Consider the following 25,884-nt stretch of genomic DNA (forward strand, 5'->3'; position numbering starts at 1 on the left):
GCTAAACGCTAGCTCGCGCTATACTAAAGCTCTATCATAACTCGGAGGACCGCTCAGCGGCGTTCAATTGGACATAAATGTTTTAAGCTATACGCTCATGACGTGGCGCCACCTCCTACCCATTGGCTACGACGTGACGTGCGCAATGACGAAGGCCTAGACACATTTAGCAAACCAACCGTGGAGCCGCCGTGGCGTCGCGGGGAAGCGTGCTCGTCTTGCGCCCCTAAGGCCCGGGTTCGGTTCCTCCCAGACCGAAATTTGCCTAATATTCTCTTCAAAGGCATTAATTTACTTTGTTTACAGGAACCTCCATGAGAATTTCAACGTCAATCCGAGCATTTTTTCGACGTGTTTTAATCTTTGCCATCGGCCATTTTTGGTTGCGCCAATAGGTCACGACGCCGACTACAACGCCGGATTTTTGCGTAATGCGGCATATAATGCTTTCGCATTAAAAATCACATGGTTTATAGTAATTGCGCGCTAAGCGCCCTCCTGGGACCAAGTAGCCATAAGAGTGCGTATACGTACGTTTGTTGATGAAATTGTACGGCTGAGCCTGCTTACGTTGGGTCACGGAAGTTTAACATTGTATAGGTTACCAAAGACGCTCATTTGAGGCGCTGCTAAAGTTAAATATATAAGAGCCCCGAGTACAGAAAAAAAGCTTCGCTGCAAAAACTATAGTCTCAAGAATTACAGCGAAGACACGATTTGCCTTTTTTGGTGTGCGCGTATTTTTTTTTTTTATTATTTGGATCGATCACAGAGAAATTCTAAATCTGATGTTGCTATTCAGGGAATTCCTGCAAGCTTAGCGAGAGAGAAACGAGTATTTGGATGCTGCTTCTAAGGCAGACGGCGGCTGCAAATGCATCTCGGCACTCTTGAGCAATCCTTCTTAGGAAGCGTGCTCTAACAGAATAATGCACCGAAATCGGAAAGGGCAAGGTATCTGCGAGCGCTAAAGTAGGTTTACTGGCAGTCACTCCTTCAGTGGCACGATGCATGCTTTCACTGGTTATTCCTCTAATACGCTGCTGTGCACAGAGATACGGCGAAAGGAAGAAGAAGAACACCTGCCTAAAGCTTCTTCTGAGTAACCAGAGAAAGCGCATGCGTCGTTTGAGAAACGTGCAAATCATGCGTGAGTGCAGACACTAGTTCACGTCCTCCCTCTCTCTAAAGCAGAGGGGAAACGGCAGTGTCAGAATGAAGTGAAAATGAGGGGGGTGAAAGAGAGAGAGAGAGAGAGGAGAAGAAGAAAGAAAGGCGGGACACGTGTGCGGGAAGGGCAGACAGACGATCGAAGTTGCAAGGATCCAGGAGCCGAGAGGCCAGTCGAGTTAGTCTCCGTCTCGAGCAGGGCCCCGGAATGGCCGTGCGGGGGGGTCAAAGTGAGCAAGGGGACAGTGCACTGGGTTATACGGGAGCACGCGCGCAGTGCGCGGACTAACCTTAAAATCGGTGGCGTCAGCGATGCCCCCGTGGGGCATCTTGACTGAACGCTTTACTCCCTGAAACAGCAGTGGGACGTGGCGTCAGAAGGCCACTGGGCCGGCACACGCAGGCAGGCGCAGCCCCACAGCAGCGCGCAAAAGCCCCAGCTCATCAGCCCCCCCTCCCCGGGCGACGACGCGTTCAGAAACCTCAAGGCAAAGCGCGCTGCTTATGGCTCTGCGGGATACGAATATGGTCGGCATAAAAAAGACAGAGAGAAAATGAAGCGCGTGCGTTTTCCTCCGTGTCTTTTTATGTCCACGTGTGTCCGCATTTCAAGTGTCCCAACCACAAGCGGCGCGTTCTGTCATGATGTATACAACACCAACTAGGCCCCCTCCTAGCCTTGCTAGCGTTCAGATGCCGACGCTCTGGGCTGCGGCGCACGCGCAATGGCACCTGTAGGCGGGCTGCTCCTACAGGGGAATCCGCAATGCAGAGTAGTTGCAGACAGCGAGCATCAGCCTGGCTTCACCGCCTCACCGGACACTGTTAGAACTGCCTACAGACGCTCCCTTCTCTATACTCGATAGTCAGAGAACCGAAGAACTTACGACAGCAAAACAGCGCCGAAAGGACAGTAGCTAGAAGAACATTGAAAGGGACCGTAGACAAAGGCATTTAACTGTCGCTTTAATTTGTACTTGCGGCTAGTGCCCTTACAGTGCCAGTCGGCTACCATGCACATCACATCGCGTGCAGAGGTATACTCTCTCTTTTTGTATCAGTTCAAACAAGTGGCAAGCAGGTCCAGCTTGTGTCCAAGATGTGCTGGCTAAACTCTCGATTCTGCAGCGTTTTTCTCAGATGAGTAGGCGTGCCACGGCTTCTCATTCGGCCAACGACATTCGGACACTGTTTTATGCCCAGCTACGTGAACTGCTGGCACGAGTGCGTTCAGTGTATCACGAAAAGCTTACGCGTTTTGGCCATCGATTGCTTAATTTCACGTAGCTGCATCTGATGCTACCATGTAAATATGCTTTTCGCCAGAAGTAAAGCCCGTCATGCAATCGAAGATAGGTGATCGTGAGAACTCTGCTACCGCAGCCAGAACGAACATCTGAACGCGAACAAAATAATGCAAGAAAAGAAGGGGAGGGGAAAGGCAACGCTGTGACACAACTTATAAGTCGGCTCTTGATTAAACAAGAAAAGTAAACGACATGAAATGCACAGCCGCAATCCCTCTGGACTGTGAAAGTAATCAGTCGGAATTGAACAATACCCTCAAAAAGCATGAACACTTAAATCCATAAAAGAATGACGAACTTACCTTCACATTTGAGACAAGGTCGATCCCCGAGTCACCCTAGACGAACAGATTGCAAAGAAATCGATGAAGTCAGACGAGGCACCAGAAACACAAGGCCCGGTACGAACACTCATTTACTTTTTGCTCGAGGCCAACTCGAAAGAAAGAGACATATGAAAATGAAAGCTCTCTTGCTGTAATAATATGCACCTTTCGTGCACTTGGTGCCACTCGAGAAGCAGCGCAGGAGCATGCAAGATAAAGGGAGAAAGTCGGAAAAAGAAATAAACCAGAATCTTGCTCTTCACATGCGGAGAAATGCAGATATAACACGTTTGGAAGCTCGAGATGTCCTCGTTGAATTAATTTCATGCGCGGAAGGTTTCCGACCGAAGTGAAGTATACGTTGAGGTAGGAGCTCGGTATATGTTTTAGCCATACAGCCCGCGCACCTTCATAGCCTCGTGTGACCATGAATGGACGTGCTCCAAACCTCCGACGCTTTGAAGCTAGTTGCTTAAGCAATAATATTGGAGTTTTGTGAATTCCGCAGCACATGCTTCATAAGTTCCGGATGTGGAAACCTTGCAAATTATGCGGCCCATTTTTGAACCTCTAACAAATGGCGCTGACGGGAAGGTTATTGTCTTGTATAACTCGAGCTATATATATATATATATATATATATATATAGTTTAAATGTTATGCACTACACTAGCATTCCCTCTACGCCTCCTGGAGCATCTCCAATCAATTCAAAGAAAGTTATCTTTCTGATGACCGTAACGCACCGCATGAGAAAGAAATTTAACGCCTATCATTCTCTTGCTTCTTTTTCCAGACAAGTGAGCGAACAAAACAGGCCGTGCCATGGCCACACTGTTTTCTTAATTTTTCTATTTTTCTGCCTTTCCGGTCTTTTACTTCTCGGCATCTCCGATAGCTTTCCCTTTTAATAAAAAGGTGGCCCCCCTAAGAATATTAGAGCTTTCAAAGGTTTGGTAGGAGCGACGTGGATGCTACAGAGGCGATGCCGTTCACATGTTCATACGCTTCATTGCATAAGAAGATTAAATATTCACCCTACTGTCGTCGGGCGCAGGTTTACGAAGATATTCTTTTTGCACAAGAACAGCTCATAAAAGCGGGCGGTGAACTGCTACACAGCGCACTTTAGATGATATCAGAGGCCATTGACTGGGAAAAATATATTTATTAGCAGCAGAAGCTTTGTGCATTCAGAGCCGTATTATTTTTCAGACGCTGCTACGAGAACGAATGTGTAGAGCATTACACGCGGTGACCAGCACGACAATAAGATTGGGGTCTCCCAATGGGCAAAGGGAAACTATATATGAGCCCCACATTTGACAAAATTGACAAAAATTGACATTTTACAAATTTACAAGCTACATTTTACAAAGTGCTACAAAATACAATAAAGATATTGATGGTCGTCTTATGTTGCCTTAAATTAGGTTTCCGTTGTAGGCTTACTGAATGTCAAGCAATGTTTATGTAAGGGTTGCATGACCAAGTTGATACCCCTCTGGAACGTTTTCTTCGGACTCGCTTAGCGCAAATAATTCATAATGCCGCTAGAGGGCGTACTGAAATAGCGAGAGAAAAAAAAAAGAACTAGGACTATGCTGATGAAGTACGTAATGGAGTACTTAGGTTAAATCACAAGAGTTTACCCCTCAAAACGACGCTATTCTCTCTCTCTCTCTCTGTATATATGTGTGTGTGTGTGTGTGTGTGTGTGTGTGCGTGCGTGTGCGTGTGCGTGTGCGTGTGTGTGTGTGTGTGTGTTTATATAAGTTGCGGTCCTGATTGCCAGAAGTAACTCATGGCGTTATAATACAGACCATCGACCGATATTTCTTCCCGACCGTTAAAGCTATCAAGCTGTTTGCTCTATGCTGAGCAAAGTATTCACCAGCATGACGCCAGAATGGCGCAGCACGCGAACTTTCAACACGGTTAGAGGAAAGCGCGCCGATAAATGCGGGCCTATAGGTAACCATATACGTTGCAGGACGGACGCCATGGCACAGCGCATGGTTGAGGTGCCCTTCGTGTACGATGGACAGTTATTGCCGCCACCTCCTACTGTAGAACCACCAACATGCTATCACTATACTGCGCCATTGTGAACTCCGGGCTGTTGCGAGCGTATACTATGGTATATTAGAGCGCAGTAAGTGCAGTACTAGTTTTCTTGGAGTGTTTCAAGAAGCGCAAAGAAAAACCTGCGCTTACATTCCCAATATGAACGACGTTGTATGGTATACGACGGATCAGCGCTGGAAGAGTTAGCTTGCGTGCTAACAGCATATCGCTAGCACGCAATGTCCATTAGGGAGTTTGTTTTTACTTGTTCATACTGTGCGCACCGGACTTAACCATTTCTAGATGCTCTTAGCATGTCGGTAACGTCTGGGATGCCGTCGTCCGCGAGGACGCTCGAAGTCGGTCTGATATCTGGCATGCACGCGAGAAGAGCGTGGAAGCTTATGGGAGTTGTTAACGGTTCATCTCGATGGTGTTCACGACGCGCTCGTATCTGAAGAAATAAGGCAAAGCCAGCGAGTGAAATGAGTTGGAAGTCAGCGTGTTTCCACTCACTGCATGTCCCTTATCTCCTTAAGCCTGCGAGCCCTGTGAACACCGGCAAGGAGAGCGCCGTGAAACACACGAGCGAACATAATAAGACATCCAAGCGTGGTCTCATTTCGCAAACTAAAGGACTGCTAACAAACACTGCTGATAAAATTCGTCAAGTGCCCATAAATTAAGCTATTCGTCTACATAAAAAAAAAGTGCATGAAAAGAAGAGAAGAAAAGAAGAAAGAAAAGGAACAAAACAAGGAAACGCGTGCAATGGCGGGCTACGGGGCTGCATGGTCCGCCCTCCGTGTACCGTGGCCCCAGCGTGCAGGATGCACGCACCTTTTCTCCTTTGTCCCCTTTCTCGCCCTGCAGGAAGAAGAAGAAGAGCATCGCGTGGCCGTCAGCGCTCTGTCGCACGTCGCCGCCGTGCAAAGTTCCGACTCTTTATGACACTGGGCGAGCAGTACTTACGGTATCCCCCTTGGGGCCATCGATTCCTATCGCACCCTGCAAAAAGAGAAGAGAGAAGCTGTGCGTGTGTGCGAGCGCACTGACGCCGCTTGTGAGAGCAGCGACAACGAATAACGAAAGGAGGACCTCGGTTTTCGCCTGCGGTTCCTTTACTCTTTTTTTTTTTTGCATTGAGATCCTGCAGCGTCTTGGAACCAGAAACAAGCCGACAGGCCACCGTTGCCATCGGTGCAGCAGACGTGCATGCCAACTACGCGAGTGTCTTCAAGAGCGCACAGGCTATGACCGCTCGCCCGCAACGTTAGAAGAATACGACAAAAAGGCGACAAAAATGATAATAATAACAGAGAAAGTTCCAGACAGTGGGCGGGGAGGGAATGGGCTGAAAGAGAAGACTGGCGGAAACTAAATAAAACCCGACAAAGGAACAAAGTCGGCGCTCTACAAGAGGCGCAACACATTAAAACATATGGCTCATAACCATGCGCTCCGGGCTGGCGGGGATAGAAAGAAGGGCAAGAAACTGAGCAGTGTATGGCGTGGCTTTTCAACATGGTCAAGGATTCGTCTACAGGATGTTTGAGTGAGCGCAGGTGGCTCAGGCTGCTTCGTTGCAGTCGTTGGGGCATCGTGACTGGCGTGACTCCATCGTGACTGGCGACGAGGAAGCGGCAGGGAGTTCTTTTATCATCGGCAGCGCTCGGCTAGCAGTATGCATTTTCGCCGTCATCCGGTAGGAGCCGACCTTGTTCACCGAACGCACGCTTGAGAGCAGCATGATACCACTGCGCAAACGCTCCGTCACGTGGCTTTTTTCATCTTTCGCGGGCTTTCTTTGCAGACCGGGAAAAAGGACTACCTGAGACGTATCGTAAAGGACACAACTCGATCGGTGGTTTCTGAAGGTGCTCTACAAATCTGCATATCATACTTGGGGTCCTTAGCCAATAATGAAAAAAGTTAGGTAATTAATCTTAATTAATCACTGTGTTATGGGGAAAAAATGTCTGAGAAATTCGGTTCCGGCGCGCCTTTCATTTTTAAAATCTTGGCTCAAGTAATGCGGTACACCCTATATATATATATATATATATATATATATATATTGTTACGGATGTAGAAAGAAAGGAGTTATTTACAGTGAGAAGGGTAGAGAAGACATGGAACGGTCCGAAACAGCCGATCTCTAAAAAAATCGCGCCGCTTCTTTCTCTTCCACGCTCCTCCGGTGCGCAGTTACATTTTACTCCGGGGCCGACGAAGTTCACCGAGCGAGTCAGAGTGCGCGTTGGTGGTACGGTTTCAATCGTGCGACGTGCAAAACTTGCGTCTTGCGTGAACGGCGCTTATCAGCCGTAATTTTAGCGATGACATAGGTCACTTCACTCAAGCATTTGAGAATGACGAACGGGCCCGAATACTTGCAGAGAAGCTTTTGGCGAATTCCCCTTTTCCGATATAAAAAGGTCACGTACTCGTGACGCCTGCGGCAGACAGGATGTTCCACATCCGCTGCCAAGGTTTGTGAGTGAGTGGTGCTGGCTAACACTCCCAGGGTTAGTTCTAGTAGTAGAACATAAATACCCCAGAAAGTGGATGTGAGAACGGCGCCGCGGCAGCTCGATTGGTAGAGCATCGCACGCGTAAAGCCCGGAATACATGGAGCGTTTTTGAGGCGATTTTCGCCTCACGGCGCCGATTTGACGCCCGGCGTCGAGAAAAACGCCCGCCGCCGCCGATCAGGATCGGCTAGATTTTGACGCGGCGCGAACGCGTCTGACGCTACCGGAAGTGCCTGTCGCAGTCACTTCCGTCTGTTTTGGGCGGGAGCGGCCAGCCGTCTCACCGTTCCTTGCCGTCCCTTGAACACTTCGCGCGCGTGCGCTGGTCAGCACCATGGCTACGTCGGCGAAGGCATACCTGGTAATGTGTATAGACATATTAGCGGGGTATTTATTGCATAATTTATTACTTATAACACAAGGAAACAACATATAAGCATTGTTCGTTCATTTAGTGGTAGCCAAAACATTTTTGCCTTGTCTGGCCACACTGCGGCGGCGTTCGCCGCTCGTACGCCTCATGTAGCCTGGCCGGCGTCCCGCCAGCGCGTTTTTTTTTTTTTTTTGGCGCGCGATAATCGCAGGAGCAAAACGCCCCATGTAGCCCCCGCTTAATGCGAAGACGTGGGATCGTTCCCCACCTGCGGCAAGTTGTGTTCTCATCCAATTTCATTTCCATTAATGCTATGATATATATATATATATATATATATATATATATATATATATATGAGTGTATGTGTGTGTGTGTGTGTGTGTGTGTGTGTGTGTGTGTGTGTAAAGGAAACGTTTAACTAAATGAAAATGTCCACTGGCGGGATTCGATCAGGGTACCGCGAGCACACGCAAAAGCCCGCTACTCTAACCATTACGCTGCACACGCCGCAAGAGGCAGAATTTCCCGCAGGCAAGCCAGCGTGTGGAGACGCTTGGCGCGCTTTCTGAACGCCGACGGTTTCCCGTCGGTCTCCATCTCGTGCACCGTGGATGTGCGACGCGTGCAAATCACGCCAGCGTTATCAGACGTTTCGTATAGCTGACAGGGCGCTGTTATTTCTATCCAGAAGGAGTCGCCTTAAATGCTGCGTCGCGTAACGATGTCGCACCCGAGTATACCTCGAACACTGTCAGAAGAGTTGAACGCGGAACAACGCTGAACCTTGCTAATGAAGTCAATGGTTCGCTCTTTGGGCGAAACTGCCAGTTCTGAAGCGAAAGCTTCAAATGGCCCACTGAGCGAAAAAGCCGGCGTCTGTAGCAACGAAACGGCACCTGAATTACCATTGGCTGCGACGCCGCGTCGCGAGCTCGCCTCGACGGAGCAGAGCGGCCGAGAGGGAACGCCTGATGCCCCGGTAGGCGCGCGAGATGCTGCGGGAGGGCGAGAGGGCACCGCCCCGACAGAACGTCGCCCTCGCTCTCAGTAGCCTGTGCTATCCGCGCGTTCCTTGTCCGTACAAGCTTTCGCCTGCGCTCTAACTGCACCAAATCAAAGCGAGCCAAGCGTGTCGACGGGTTCGCTTGTCCGCGAGAAGTTCATAAATCGAAGGACCGCTCAGTGGCGTTGAAATGGACATTAATGCTTTCGCATTTACAACTCATAGGAAGTACTGAGGTGTCCTCGGATTTTTTAAAGAGATCTGGCGTCTGTCCGGCGTCCGTCTGGCGTTAACATCCGATGGTACCGAAATTCACGTGATGACGTCATGGACGTTCCCAGCGCTGGACCAGCTGCGGCTCGCACTGCGAAATCCCACGGTGAACAGCAACGGCGTCGGACGGACGCCACCCAAAAAAAGATCGGCCTGGCCCACTCCAAAAATCGAATTAAGGTGGATTAAAGTGGATTGCGGCGGATTAATATGAATTAAGGTGGATCAAAGTGAATTAAACTAGATCAGGGTCGACTTAAGTGGTTTAAGGTGAATTAAGTTTGTTACTAATTAAAGCAAAGTGGATTAGGATATACTGTAAGCTGATAACTTAGAGAAGTCATTATGCTTTCGCATTCAAATCACGTAAGGAGACTTAAGTGACTGTCAATTTTTTTAATCCTTAATTTAGAAAATTAGCCGAAGTAAATTATCCTAATAATTAATGATCGGTCTGGTGGCGTAAGTGCGAATGACAATTAAAGTGCGCTTCGAATTCGAAAGCATCGTGTAGTTTCCATCCCGCCGCGTTTTTCCAGCCTGCCGAAGGCGAAGGGAGCGTGCGCCTGCGCTCGTGTGCGCCGCAGTAGCGCGCTCGAAGAAGGTTTCATAGAGTTGACTTGCCTCAACGGCTGGCTTGGTGACGCTGGTAAATGCGGCAAAGGCGTCAGGGCAACTCTTGGCTGCTATAAACGGCCGCAAGAGCGAGCAACGACTTCGTGCTGCAAGCTAGAGCAGTGCCCGCCGGTTCCGCATTGAGGACCGCGCGGTAAGAAGTACGTTTGTGCTTAGCAGTAGCCGAACAGCTACCCTGACACCTTGTCCTTTTTACGTGGTCTTCAAGTCAGCCATTTAGTAGATTGAATGATTGCTTAAAAGAAAAAGAAAAAAAGAAGAACGTTGGTGAGCGCTGCTGCTGCGCATGTCAGGCGCGCGGCCTTGCGCCTACTTTGCAGTCTTATTTCGCATATTGCGCTATACAGCTTAAAATTATGGGGTTTTACGTGCCAAAAGCACTTTCTGATTATGAGGCACACCGTAGTGGAGGACTCCAGAAATTTCGACCACCTGCGGTTCTTTAACGTGCAGCTAAATCTAAGTACACGGGTGTTTTCGCATTTCGCCCCCATCGAAATGCGGCCGCCGTGGCCGGCATTCGATCCCGCGACCTCGTGCTCAGCAGCCTAACACCATATAGCCACTGAGCAACCACGGCGGGTCCGCTACAACTTTGACACACGGGGAAAAAAGATATCCTGAAATGATGTAGCGGGCTCGAAACCATATAGAATATGGTGTTTTTAAATGCGAATGACGATTGGGCATTAGAACGTACGACATTAGACCAGAAATTCTCAAGGTGGCTAAGTTCGTCTAATTATGTACAAGGGAATATATACCTCAGTTTGCGGAAGACGACTGCAACTGAAAACCGTTAGCCCAGACCTCGTACTTTGCAGCCTTTTTTTTTAATGGTTTGCCCTATGTTAGCTCGGACACTCTGCGCGCGCACACACACACATACGGTAAAGCGGAAACTGTGCAAGAAATTTGGCATGAAAGAGACACCGACACAGCGCTGTGTGTGCCCGGCTTCATAAACCAGATTTTTTCCCCCTTCTATTAAGCTAATGTTAACACTGTTAACAATGTCTTTATTGGCGAGTTCTTCCCACTTTTCCGCATCCGGTATGTCTGTTTCTAGCCTCTACCGTGGGCCGCTCCCGAAGATGTGCAGTAAACAAAATATGTTAAGCAATCCGATGCTTATGCTACTCACCTCAAGTGAGGTGTGACGTGATAGAATGCCGTGCACTGTGTCCCCGCCCCATTCTCACCCCCAACTCGCTCAGGCAGACATTGTCGTTCATCGACTTCAAATATATAGAGGTTAAATTGCCTGCCAATTTAAAAAAAAAGAACGTTTTATATCATGCTCCTGTCGGCAGTTGGGCGTCATGAATGCAAAAGCTTTTTTCGCAAACTTAAGGATACCAGAAAAATAAGATAAAAGGAAAAGAAGATAAAAGAAAAATAAGACGAAAGCATTCATAGGATGAAATATTATTTAAGTAAAGTTTGCCTACAGAAATTTCCTACCATCAAAAACTGGTCTCCAGTTCACGCTGTGAAGGTGGTTGGACAGAGAAGCTGTGAAGAACTAGAACGATTACTCATTACGACGTAGGTTGAAATTATTCACGTGGCGACATTCACAAGCACTTTGGCTAATTATTAGCTTAACACGTTTCGACGGCCTGCGACTTGGCTAGCGCCGCTTCTTCGTGCACCTACAAAGAGTGGACCAGAGAGAAGCGAAATGCGCCACGCCTCGTATGCACGCTGCTCTTCAGGAGTCCTCACTATACGTGGTCTTCCCATAGCACTGTCACAACAAAAATAAGTTGCTAGGCGGGTTTTTCTTTTGCGTACGAAAGTGTAGTTACGTCACTCCCGGTTTCGTATGCTACAGTCAAGCTGCCGTTGCCGCCGCAGCTTGCGCAACTGTAATCCTTACCGGGAAGCGGATGCTAGAAGCGCTGCGTGCTTCGTACTGCATGTAGGTGCAGGAGCGCCTTATCATCACTGATGTAGTTCGGATGCTTGTTTTGAGCGTGTTCTTTATTGAAACGTATGCTGTTCCGTATGTTGTATGCGTGATTCCAAAGAATGTATGCACTGTTCGCTACACTTTGCTGAGTGCTTGCAACCGCTGCCTTACGGGGGTACGAGCCATTGTATTTGGGGGTACGAGCCATAGATGATGATAGTTTTCTGTCGACGTTACGCCACGAAGAAGTGCCGGGGTCCTAGCCATAGTCAGCTTCGCTGTAAAAAGTCAGTGAGCTCGAAATATCATTAACATACATTCACAGTAATTGCACGGATATAATTTGTTTTCTTTTATTCGTGTAGTCAGTGCTGTTAGAGGGGTCTTCGAGTTATATTCGAAGCATATAACGAAGTTCTTCTTTTTCTCTCTTTCTTCCCTGATCTCGCGTTTCAAAATGCGGTGGGCTCAGCCACTAATAAAATGAGCTGTGCGAAGAAACCACCTCACGACATGGAAACACAGACCCGCGTCATGAATAAGCGAAAGTGCAAGGTAAAGAGAAAGGAGGCAATGACGCAAAGTGGTCTGCTGGCATGATGCGTGCCCGAGGAGATCTCATGTGCAAGAACGTGCATTTCGCGAACGGCGCAGGCGTATCGACCGCATCGCGGCACTGTCACTGCTCTAACAGCGTGTGATTGGAGATACAGTACTGCGACGTGCACCTGCACGGTCCTCCGCGACTGCGCAAGCTTTGGCACTCTAAAGGAGACACTGGTGCCTCTGGCGGCGTCGGCTACTCGTCGTCACAAAGCACGAACAATAACAACACAATGTAAGTAATTTTAAATGCCTCAGCATTTCTTGCGTACCCAACGAAGAAACCCGTCCATCATGTAAGACGATCGCTTTCAAGATAGGGCCCGCAGCGGCGGGAACACAGCGCGCACGAAGCTATCAGCACTTGGCGTACCCTGTCCCCATCGCAGATCGCTTTCAAGATAGGGTCCGCGCGGCCGCGCCATACGCAGCCGCCGCCGGAGTACGGTTGATTACGGTTCATACTGGTTCGACGCGGATGGATAAGGCACTAAAAAGCGATAGCGGCTTATAATGATTGGAACGTCATCAGCGCACGTGGCGCCGCCACCTGCAGTACTTTGCTTGCGTCATCAATTCACCTCGCGCCGCCGTCCGCAGCAGTTCGTGTCGCCGCAGCGCTGGCGTTTATACTGGCCGGATGAAGTTTCATAAGGCTGGCAATGAGACCGGGCTGCGTGGAGGTGAGCAAGTGGCACCATGCTTACGCATACTTAACTCCCATAGGAGTTTCTGCGTGAATTTTTTTTTTCGGTTTATGCAACCGAAAGCGTTCTTCAGCTGCTTTATATACGTGTAGTGTCTGTCAGGTTGATGTGTGCGAGTGGTTCTGATTCTGCATAAGATGACAAGAGTAATATTATTTAAAAACATTTGTGCGCAAACAAACAGGGACAAAGAAGAGGAGCAACACAAGGACGAGTGCGAACAATGCACAAAGAATCAAAGGCAGAAGGATTTGGCTGCCAAGGTTACAGTGATTCCGTATGTTCACGGCCTTTCACATAGACTTAAAAAGGTGGCTGGGAGTTACGAAGTAAAAGTGGTGTTTTCGGCAAAAAACAAAATAGGTAGTGTGTGTTCTAAGGTTAAAAACAAGTTCGAAAGAAAGGATAATGCAAAGAATGAATGTAGCGTTAGACATCCGCGTAAGAACGAATTTGTTGATTGCGTGAAAAACGTTGTTTATCAGATTCCTATGACATGTGGTCATGTATAGGTAGGGCAGACTTCGAGATGTATCAACACGAGACTAAGGGAACACTTATCTAGTCTGAAAGGTCACCCTGGTACGCATTTGGCTATGCATTCTCAAGAACACGATTGCTCACCGTGTCTTTGTAGCACCGAAATTTTGTATAGGCATAGGAATCAAACCGCGAGAGAAATTGTGGAAGCGCACTGGATTGAAAAACAAAAGGAAAAATGCATCAGCCATCCTTCTGTTTCATTGCTGGATAAAGAAAATTCGCTGTTGTCATCACATCTATAACGCATTTTCATCGTAAGTGCTTGTTACATGCGCCTTGATGTTTTTATGTTGACCGGGTTGCTTTGGTCCACGGCATTTTATCTCAAGAGTCATATGCGCTATAGGCGTGCTCTGTTTGACTAGATCGCGCAGATCTGTGGGTATTTAGGCAGGAAGTTCTTTGAAAAAAGAAAAACCAGTTGTTCGAAAGCGCTCGTCCTTGTGTTGCTCCTCTTCTTTGTCCCTGTTTGTTTGCGCACAAAAAGTTTTTAAATAATGAATGTGTTCCAACTAGGCCGACTCGCAGTTATGCTTCAGAGTAATATTGTTGGAAATTATTGATTGCAGTTCCTACTCCCTTTTGTGACCCTAACCATTCGAACTGCTGCGATCCGATCTTGTGTTTTATGTATTTAGTGTGTGACAGCTGACTTTACGTTATAAAGTGTCTTATATGACACGTTTTGCGATTTGTACTTATTGTGTGTGAGCTGACTATCCGTTCTAATGTATTGTGAGTTGTCCTGTTCACAATTATGTGAGATTACCTTTATGTTCAAATTTGGTTTTGATGTGATTTGTGTGGTGAAGAGCTTCAATGCAGTTACGTCACTTGACTGTCCGACTTTGTTGTTGTTACCTTTCTTTTGTTAAGTGCTGACTTGTTATGTCGTATTTAGTCTACGCTTGTTTTACGTATGTGAAAAGGAGTGGCCGGCGCCGCCTAAGGACGCCAGCAGTTCCTAAATATCATGTATTCCAAAACTGCCTACGACTTCAGACGGAGAAGATCGACCACGCGGGGTCCTTATTAATTAGCGAACCTGTAAGGCCTGCTCGTCTGTTACGAAGTCATCGTACGCGCTTGTTTCCGCATCTCTTACCCAGTATTGACATCGAGACGTGTTGTTGCGGGATTTCGTTCAAGATACGGAATAAGTTATGATTCACACAGGCCCCCTACTTCCTCCTGAAGTACATCAGTCGTTAGCGAGTGCTTGTGCCATTCTGTGTCATGCCCGTGCTTTTTAGCGCTTCTTCAATTTATTCCGTATCGACATCGGGTTTCACTCATTTCAGCTCGCTCTCTACGCCTGTGGTTTACACCGAAAACGCAAAAACCAATGTTGCCGCGCAGCACTGAACCCCCCCCCCCCCACACACACACACACGCACACGCACGCACGCACGCACGCACGCACACACACACACACACACACACACACACACACACACACACACACACACACACACACACACACACACACACACACACACACACACACACACACACACACACACACACACACACACACACACACACACACACACACACACACACACACACACACACACACACACACACACACACACACACACACACACACACACACACACACACACACACACACACACACACACACACACACACACACACACACACACACACACACACACACACACACACACACACACACACACACACACACACACACACACACACACACACACACACACACACACACACACACACACACACACACACACACACACACACACACACACACACACGCACACACACATGCACGCACGCACGCACGCACGCACGCACGCACGCACGCACACGCACACACACGCAAACTACACATAAACTTGTTTCTGCTTTTGCATGCCCAGGAACAGGCATACTACAAGTATATAACAGTGGCGCTTCTACGGCGAAATATTACATTTTTGTTCCTAAGACGGTAAGAACTTTGACAACCGGTAGCAATCATCTTCAACCCGAGGAGCGGAAGTGCGGACGTTCGCTTCGACCACCTCCCGTGTTCCGCCTCGCGGAGAGCGTTATGCGCGCCTCAGAGGAAGAGAATATCCAACAACGAAGCGGGACTGTAATGAAGACCGAGTCTGACACGCTCATCTTCGACGTCGCATAATGGGCCCCTCTGGTCCCTCGCGTCGATGTTCCGACTCGGCGAACTTGCCGAGTGCGGATTTTCTCGAGGGGAATCACTCGACCATTTTCGCAACGACTCAATTACGAGACCCGTGTGAAGATAAATGTAAGCGGCGCGACTCGCCCGAAGCTTAGTTCACTGCCAACGTGCAACTACAGAACCGGAGAGAGGCATACGCGGGATGCACGCAACGAAAAGGCCGCGCGGTTTTTACACTTGTTATCGTTTTATGAAATTTGGAGTGGAAGTTTGTCCAACCGTATACTTGCCTTACGCATATGCTACTGTATAATATGGTCTGGGACGACGCAGGAATGGTTAACCCAACATATTACCTATGCGCATTTTTTTTTTCTGGACACTGATAGAATGTAGCCAAGCCGAGTTATCCCGTAATTACAGCGTTGAATTTTTTGTACCACTCGCAAACGAGAAAACGATATAAAGAGTGATGGTGGTGTTAGTAAGGTTACCAAGCGATTCCTTACGAAGAAGTACCAAAACACCAACGCTTGGTTATTAAATTCACCACGACACCCGCCATGCCCGGTCATTGAGAGTGAATTGCGCAGGACTGCGTTCAAGCGAATAATTATTATCCCTGTGCTATCACGCGGCGACTGTTTCGCCGGGTAATCCCATTAACGCCGAAAGAAATACTGAAGCGAATTTTGAGCACTGTTCGAAATCTGCAGAGATAAGAGGCTTGAGGATCTGCAGATAAGGAAACGCTTGCTCTCAAGCGCATCGACACAAAATCGGATGACCCGATAATTAAGAGTATATACCAGTTCAAGCATGAATTATAAAAAAAAGAAAGAAACGCAACAAAGAAGCAAGGTCTGAACACCAACGCTTGTCTGTTCTCTATTTATTTATTTTTCACGCGGTGCTCGTCAAACTCCTCAACGCGCCTTTTGCGCGGTGAGGAGTCAACATAGGCAACGAAGGTTTTATTTTATTTTTTCTTTTGCTGTCGGAATAACTACAGCAGTAGTAACGACTTCGAATTCATTAAATATACGACGATATTTTGTTATAAGTGTGTAAACAACTGCTTTGTGATTAGCGGAGATCACTGCAGCGTAACAGCAAAAGCATCCTGCATTGCCCGCGCAGCCCATAGCCTCATGTTACCGGGTTGTTTCTTGTGGCCGACTTCTTGTCCGAACATCTGTGAGTGTATCGAAACTGCTAAAAAGTTGACAGTCACGTCATTTCATTTTATTTCACTTCATTTTCATTCTAATACGTTGTTACTGTTTATTACTTGTTTTAACCCACCAGAGGGTTAAAGTGTTCGAGTGCCTTAACTGCATCCTAATTAACCTTGCCTTAATTAACGCCAAAAGTAGTGGGTTCGACTCTCGTCCTTCACGATGTCAAGTTGAATCCAACTTGGAGATATGGCCGGTTCGCCAATACCTCGAAGTGCGTTGGGCTCCCACCAAAGGTCGATGGTTCGACCCCTAATTTTGGTGCCATTGAATTTTGGTGCCATAACGCTGGACGGTCAAATTTTCGTTCCATGAGCCGCATTCGCCTTAAAAGGGCCCTGAACCACATTTTAGCCAAGTGGAGAAATACATATGAAGTGAAAATAGGCTATTTCTAAAATACTTTGCCACAAAAAGCAATTCAATGCGTTCAGCAGAAGCGGAGTTATTGGCAATCAAACGCGACCCCCGCTGTGCTCCCTCTCCTTATTCAGTGCCTTGCACTACGAAGGCTACGGCGCAGTGGGCTGTGCCCACAAAGCTCCGCCTTTCCTTTTGCGTAGCTAAATTAAACACAATGATACGAAGAACCACAAAGGCAGCCCTAGGCCTTCCGGACCACGCGGCCACCGCAAGGCTAGAGGCCTTAGGCATGCACAACACGATCGAGGAGCTCTCAGACGCTCACCACACAGCCCAAGTCCGTCGTCTCTCGCTAACCCCGGCTGGCCGCACAGTCCTCCGGAAGCTCAGTCTCGAGGCCATCCTCGAGGTTACAGAGTACATGACGATTCCGCGAAAGGTCAGGGGGCATATTTATGACCCGCCTCTACCCCGCAACATGGAACCCGAGTTCCATCAGGGCCGTCGGCAGGCCCGTAGTGAAGCCATTTGGCGACGCTACGGCTCGCAAGATTGAGTGGTCTACACAGACGCAGCGAGACACCCTCGCGACGACCTCATGACCGCGGTGGTAGCGGATCACAACGGAGGATTGATAGAACAGACAACAATTACGGCTGGCCGAGTGGTGGAAGCGGAGGAAACCGCGATTACCATGGCCATGCATGCGGAAGCGAATACCGTCATCAGCGATAGCAAGCAGGCCATCGGCAATTTCGTCCGCGGTAGAATTTTCAAACAAACGCACTATGTCCTCACCCGGCGCCCCCTAAGCGGATTGAAAACCCTCGCGTGGACCCGCGCTCACGCGGCAGTGCCCAGCAACGCGTCGGCTCACAGTTTGGCTCGAGATCTCGCGCGCCGAGCCTCGTCCGCGGATGCGGACGGCGTGAACGAGGAAGAGAGACACGAGGAACCCTGCGAGACTTATCACGAAATAGCCCATAGGCATCGCTTGAGACGTCGCGTGCTCCCACCAACTGTCAAGCAACTCGATAAAACGCAAGCGGTCGCGTTTAGGCGACTCCAAACAAACACATACCCACACCTAATGTCCATTAACAAAATCACAGGGGGCAAGGAAAGAGACCTATGTAGGCTCTGTTCACAAACAGGGACACTCACACACATAACGTGGGAATGCACCTCGCTCCCGTTTTCTCATGCCCCCGTCAGCAGCGAAACTGACTGGACAGCCTGGCTCAGTTCCCGGGACGTCAACCGACAGCTTGAACTGGTAGACTGGGCGGAGAAGGCCAAGCAGGCCCAGGGCCTTACTTGAGCCCGATCCCTCAGCCACCTCCCCCTTTCCTCTTCCCCTTTTCAATAAAGTTTACGACCATCACACCGAACCACTTCTCTCGCTAAATGTCACCGTGGCGCGCAGGTAAAATTTCATTTTGGATGTAAACGTACACGCCACGACTTCCGCCTTTGCTGCCTACGACGCGCTAAACGTAAGCCAAACGCGGTGATCCTCATCGTGCCGCAGCGCGCTTGGCCATGTAGGGGTTGTCGGACGGTCTCGCCGCTGCCACCAGTTCTAAGGGTTGTAGAGGGAGTTGTCGTAGGGAGGAACTTGGGGGGACAGGACTAGGCGAGCTGGATTTATTTACATATATACATTAGAACAGGGGATACATTCGACCGTCCAGCGTGACTCCTAAATGGCGCACGCAAGACGAAACATACAGCAAACGAGCACACAGCTCACGAGCACGATCACAGAGCACGCTGACGAGCACACTTAGCAGCCGACAAACAGCTGCTTATAAACACTACGTGCTCCCTAGATCCCTAGGTGAGGGGAAAACGGCAGTTCACCGCCGATTCATAGCGTCCAATGTCAACGTAGTCGACCCGCCCTTTTGGAGGAGGAGGGCTCACACACACACGTACGCACTGGTTTCCCAGAACCCGAGTTGAGCGCGTCCTCGTAGCCAGGTGGTCACGCCTGACCCCAGCCGGCGCCTCTAAATTCCAGAGCTGGCTTTCTCCTGTAGTTGCCACGAGTGTCAGCAGACTGCGACGAATCCTGGGGCCCACGTACCGCAAAGCACCCTTTTGTTAGGGTGGCTCTTCTTGCTGCAGAGAGACCATGAAGACCCGGCAAAGCAACCAACAATACGCGGGGCGCCAAACGTGGCCAGCCCTGCTGCCGTCGCCGATTCTCCAAACGAGGCGCATGGTGCATTAACGCTGCCGTAGTCTCCAGTTCTCCGAAGGATGTTCATGGTCGGTTAGCGCTGTCGTCCTCGCTGGTTATCTGAAGGGCGCCACCACCGCGGATCGATCGAAGCACCTGCAGCGGGCTGAGATAGTTTTGCAGAGCACTACCCCTGCAGGCCGATCCTAACAGCTAGTGGACTCTTGGCGGCACCCCGCGACGGCCGCGGTATCTATGCTACGTAGCAGACCGCAGCTACTAATAGCAGCCGCGTGTGGGAATCCGCTTTATTGCGAAATAAAGCGCCCAAAAGAGAATGAGGAGCAGACTTCTGTTGAAAAGAGGGTGTTTGAGAGAAAGATGACTTCCCGTTTCTCAAGCTCCACGCGCCGCGTACGACGGCAAAATTTGGCTGAGATGTTCATAGTACCGTATGCTACCTGCGACTACGTTATTTCACCAATCCCGAGGGCTGGTTCAGGGCCCCTTTAATATTTGTGCAGAAAGGATGATGCGAGAAACTATTGCGTTAGGTGGTTTGGCTATATGAACAGTTTGGAGAAACGGCATTCATTTCTTTTAAACAGCGCGGTGTAAAGAGCGCAGATATAAGCACAGAGCGCACAAATGACTTCCCACAGAAACGCTGGCACAGTGGTCTCGACCTCTGCCGATTACTTTTGCGATAAGGCTGACATGAACTTGCTCTGTTACGAGCGCTAGACGTAGCACGTTGCGGACGAAGAGAAAAGAACTAACAGGAAACCGCTTGGCGCTAACTCACAGTAGTTTATTTAGAAGCTCGTGAACCCGTTTTATTGCGGTATTCGTGCACAACGTGCTACGTCTACTGTTCGTATAATAAATCTAAAAAAAAAGCAAGCCCAAATTGTCACTTTATTGAATTGGCTGGCTTAGTACCGGCACCGCTCTGGAATTTTTGTGCCTTGCAGCTGTTACATTTCCTCGACTGCTCGGACAGAGTGATACGTGGCACAGGGGCCCTATAACGTAAAACTATTCCAATATGTTTTTATTCCATTCTCCTGGCGTCAAATTTGCGTAACCGGCGACGCAAGCACTGGGCGGTCACCCGCAGGCTTGTCTGAACAGACCAATCAAACGCTCTCCTTGTTCACAGGAAGTCACTTTTGTTTGCTTGAAAAACTAATAACATTGCCTACAATGAGCAGCTTGTATTATCTAATTGGCTGACAAGAGGCGAGGAGCACGCTCAAGTGGAGAGGGATTCGATAGGGCCAAGCCACTGCACTGAAAGTCGATAACCGGATGTAGAGGGTGGTGCCGGCGTCCGCGATTGGTCCGCTTCTTATTATAGCTTACGGTGGCTGGTCGAAAATCGCGACGGCATGCAACGGAGGGTCAAGAATGCCGCTAAAATGGATCCTCAGCAATGAAGAGTTGGAAGAATGAGGTCCTAAACATGCCGAAAGTGCTCGAAAAAATTACACGGCCACGCAAGAAGTTTTATTATTCGCAAATAAGACTATGCTCTCCGGCAGGTACGAGTACCCAGCGCCTGAGCGATCGGCGACAGCCATCTTTTATTCCTTTCGGAACAGGGCAGCCTGCGGCTATTCAGAAGGAAATTCAGTTTTGTTCGGCATATTAATGCAACTTTAATGCGTACACGTCACTCTGACACGGTGACTTTTTGCGGTTTTGTGACGTTGCGTGACAGGCAGGTGATGTGGGTGCAGCCCGAAAACTTTTGACCAATAACCGGGGGATAATGGCGAGAAAGCGTCGAATCAGAAATAAATATTTTTATATTGTACTGTCAAATCATGCATAATCAGTGTGCACACGTCATATCAGATGGGGAGCTATCGCGGTTGTCGTGAAGTCGTGTGACAGACGGGTAAAGTGGGGGTGGTTCAAAAAAGTTTTTGACCAATCGCGGAGGGCTGATTATAGAATTGGAATAGAATAGTTTGGAATAGTGTTACGTTATAGTGCCCCTGGTTTGCGTCGCGGCGGTAGTTTTGAATTTTAGCGCCTTAGATATACACCGCGATTGATGTTCTTGCGTATACGGATTCCGTAAGGAGCGGACCCATATACAACTCTAGCCGTGAAAGTTGGTGTAGAGGACAAAGTGAACCGGGGCGTGTATTCACGAAATGCTCTTACGTTAGTAGATTTTTCGTAAGATAAAATTCCATCCAACCCTGATGCCGGACATATTAATGGCTTAAACGGCAAACAGTACTTACTAACGATAAGATTTGTGAATACGGTACCAGATGTCCAGAATTTCAAGGTATACGTATGGCGAACAAGAGACCCGTGTTAGGCGGATATTCGTTCCCTTGTGCGTGTGCGTGGCCCGCGCGCTCACTTGGTCTGTTAAAAAATTTTTTATTAAATCATGGGGTTTTACGTGCCAAAACCACTTTTTGATTATAAGGCACGCCGTAGTGGAGGACTCCGGAAATTTCGACCACCTGGAGTTCTTTAACGTGCACCTAAATCTAAGCCCACGGGTGTTTTCGCATTTCGCCCCCATCGAAATGCGGCCGCCGTGGCCGGGATTCGACCCCGCGATCCCGCTAAACAAACAAACAAACAAACAAACAAACAAACAAACAAACAAACAAACAAACAAACAAACAAACAAACAAACAAACAAACAAACGTTACACCTACAAGAGAGGCCAGAAGATGATTGTTGAAAGGGGTGGGGCGACAACTAATTCTTAGAGTAACTACTGTCTTTACCCTCAGCTCAAAAAAAAAAAGCGGAAGTTTACCAGTAGAATGCCGCTTTCGCTAGTTTTACTCACGTTTCCGTTCCAATTTTAACTAATAATTCCTCGAATAAATAACGTGTTCTATTCGATCGATAAAAAAAACGGCCTTTTGATTTCCTCCAGCCTCTCATAAATACGTTTTCGTCAATTGGCGGTTTCTCAAAAATTGACCTCACCCCGTAAAATTCTGTAACAAGCGGTAAGCAGGACAAGTCCCGCCGTCGGTTTGTTTTCCTCCAAAAAAGTGAGCTTGCGCTTGCTCGCATCGCATTAAGCTACAGTTGGTATTTTCTCCCTTCCCCATTTTTACTCACGCGCGCACCCTGAAGAAAGGAAGCGATATATATATATATATATATATATATATATATATATATATATATATATATATATATATATATATATATATATATATATATATATATATATATATATATATACATACATACATACATACAGACCTAGCTTTGTAGACTTATAGAAGGCCATCTTCGTACTCCGTAGACTGAAAGAGCCTTATGCATTGCGATATTACTACGTGTATCTTCGCGGACATTATCCGCGCAACGCTGGTGCATTCTGAATAGGCACTTAAGGCGGGAGAAGGCAAGATGCCGTCGTCTTACCGGAAATCCGGGTTTTCCTGGAGGCCCCGACGCGCCCTGCGTAGAAAGAGGGTCGAGGAAAAAAAAGCTTTAGCGCCAGGCACGCTGCAAAAAGCGTCAACTATAGCAGGCATGCATTCGCCAGACACCAACACAGAACAGACGGGGAAACCTGCCTTTCTTTAACGACATTTAGTTTTTTTTTTTTTTAAGCTGAATAGTAGCTTTCAGTGCTTTATTCTTGTGGACCTAAAGAAATCTGCAGCTGATGTTTGTTTCAACAGTAAGGGCAATAGTCGATACTATACCGCGCGCAACAAGTCCTCCTATTTAAGTTTCGAGGGCAACGAAACGAAATGATTCCTAATGAAAACAATAAAACGAAATGCCTGTTTCTGAGTCGAGCTCAGGAACGACCCCTGCCGGAGGAATGAAAAAGTGCTGGAGAATTAGATGGCATAAGGCTGCTGGGCCGGTATTTTGTAGCGATGCCTTTTCCGATTCTATGCTTTTTCAGGCTTTTCGCGCTTGGCCAGTGGTCAGAGCGACGGTCTGCCCACATTATCAACGGGATCAGGCGGCCGTGTGTGGTGGATGATAAGAATAGCATAGAATAAGGCATAAGGCATCGCTACAAAATAGCGGCCCTGGGCTCTAAAGCGCTGCCTTGGAAACGGGCCCTGAACACCGCCCGTTTAGATGATGGTTGCGCCTCGACATAATCAATATAGGCATGACGGCAGACAAATCTATCTATCTATCTATCTATCTATCTATCTATCTATCTATCTATCTATCTATCTATCTATCTATCTATCTATCTATCTATCTATCTATCTATCTATCTATCTATCTATCTATCTATCTATCTATCTATCTATCTATCTATCTATCTATCTATCTATCTATCTATCTATCTATCTATCTATCTATCTATCTATCTATCTATCTATCTATCTATCTATCTATCTATCTATCTATCTATCTATCTATCTATCTATCTATCTATCTATCTATCTATCTATCTATCTATCTATCTATCTATCTATCTATCTATCTGTCTGTGTCTGTCTGTCTGTCTGTCCGTCCGTCCGTCCGCCCCCCTGCTTTCTTACGGCAGCCATATATATATATATATATATATAGGGAGAGAGAGAGAGAGAGCTATGAAGGAGTGGGAAATCAGGAAAATACACAAAACGCAAAAGAAACTGAAACGATCAATAAAGTTCAAATGCAAGCGATAGGAATTCGTCGAAGTCAATAGAGCGAATGGCTCCGGGTAGCACGTTCTAATCTGCAATAGTTAGTGCGGAAAAAGTTTATTGAAACGCGTCAGTGCGTAATCGATAAGGCCGGATATTAAAATAGTGATACGTCCTGGACGAAGTAAGTTCCTCGTATTTTTGTATGAGTTAAGGGAAGAACAGTAAGGGGAACTTGTTAAAGTTTCAAATAACTTTAGGGACTGTATGTGGCGACGGGTGCTGAGAGTAGTAAGATATAGCGCACAAATTTCAGGTAAAGGGGAAAAGTTCCCAAGTACGGAACGAGTATGGCCGTTGGCTCTGCCTGTGTTAAACAACGCATGCGCGGCGTAATACAAAAGGCCCAGAAATAATGCTTCTGTACAATTTGGGTATGAGTCTCACAGCAGACTTTCGCGTTTTTGTGCCCGGAAACCCGACCGATGTGAGCTTCAGCTCTAAACATAGCTGTATTCGGGGATGAGGTCAAGCAACCCTGAGAGCCGTTGACGTTTTGGCCGAGAAGAAGAGCGGGGAGCCGGGGTTCTTCAGCCTTGTACAATGTGACAGTGCTTTGTAAATCTGCCAAATTAAACGTTTTCCACCCTTTCCGCCCGCTTCCTCCGCTCACACATGGCGCAGTCGACATCCGCAACCTGCTACAGCCACTTCGCCGCCAAGTAAGTCGTCGTGCCCTCGACTGAGCGCTGTTGAACGCCAAACCTAAGCCTACCTAGCCTGCCCTAAGCCTAAGCCTACCCAGCCCGGCGTGTCAACAACGATGTCGTTCATCAACTGGCGCGTTGCCACCGCAGAAGACCTCACCATTTTGAATGTACAGTTGATTAAAACTGAACTGCAACGCCGAAACCTCTCCACAACCGGCAACAAGGAGGAACTAATCGACCGACTTCTGGTTGATATCGCGCAAGACCCACCGCCAAACCACGAACCCGCGCCATGCCTGCCCGCAAATCCAGCGTCGTTCCCGACCATGCCAGCGCCTACGACGCCATTCCCAGCCATGCCAACCTTCACGTCAGACTCAGCAGAGAACATGCAGCGCATGGCAGCTTTTCTTCAACAAAACATGGCCATTATGATGACCACGATAGCAACTCACGCGAACCCAGTGAACGTGACAACGCTACCAGACCTCTCAGTTTCGCTGCCTACCTTCAATGGAAGTGGTACCCCTACTTTCAAGCACTGGATAGAAGAGCTCGAGCGCATTCAACGACTTGCACGATGGGAAGACCCAACTCTGCTCGCCATCGCGCAAGGAAAGCTACGTGGAGTCGCAGCAGACTGGCATGCCTCAACAGGGCGACAGCTTACCACATGGTCCATCTGGAAGGCCGGACTCCAAGAACAATTCGGCGAGCAACTTTCGATCATACAGTGGCAACAGAAGGTCACAGCCCTCACACAAAAAGCCGGAGAGAGCCTGCAGCAGTACACCTTTGCAAAGCTCAAGATCGTGTCACGCTGTCCAGTTCCCATTACTGACAAGGAACGCATCGAATACCTCGTTCAAGGCATTCGTGACGACCAGGTAGCCACATCTATCGCTGTTCAGCGACCTCGTACCATGGACGATTTCCTCAGCATTGTGTCCGAAGTGGACAAAGCATTGGACCACGCCCGCCTGATCCGATCTCCGCAGTCAGCAGAGCAATTCGCAAGACAGCCGGGACGCCCCCAGCTCCAGAGTGCTACCGCCAGAACTGACAGTACTGTGAACTCCTCACAGACTGCTCGACCATCTGCGTTCCAGTACACCACACACATGACGCAGCCTCCTCGTATTAACAGTCTACCACCTGCGGA

The 25,884-nt window shown here is 48.3% G+C and overlaps 1 protein-coding gene across 4 annotated transcripts in view; it reads right to left on the reverse strand.

The window, feature by feature from the left end:
* LOC126547602 (uncharacterized) overlaps window positions 1–25,884 on the reverse strand; it is a 460,580-nt gene that overhangs the window by 110,743 nt on the left and 323,953 nt on the right. For 3 of the 4 annotated variants that reach the window (XM_050195495.2, XM_050195493.2, XM_050195490.2), the window contains exons 4-8: window positions 22,829–22,864; window positions 5,843–5,878; window positions 5,711–5,737; window positions 2,780–2,815; window positions 1,461–1,520 (exon numbers count right to left, since the gene is read on the reverse strand). In XM_050195495.2, coding sequence (XP_050051452.1) covers window positions 1,461–1,520; window positions 2,780–2,815; window positions 5,711–5,737; window positions 5,843–5,878; window positions 22,829–22,864 — 195 coding nt within the window. The remainder of the gene's footprint in view (window positions 1–1,460; window positions 1,521–2,779; window positions 2,816–5,710; window positions 5,738–5,842; window positions 5,879–22,828; window positions 22,865–25,884) is intronic. The other variant, XM_050195494.2, reaches the window with a different exon arrangement.

This window comes from Dermacentor andersoni, chromosome 1 (genome assembly GCF_023375885.2).
Source record: "Dermacentor andersoni chromosome 1, qqDerAnde1_hic_scaffold, whole genome shotgun sequence".
NCBI classification, from domain to species: Eukaryota; Metazoa; Arthropoda; class Arachnida; order Ixodida; family Ixodidae; genus Dermacentor; species Dermacentor andersoni.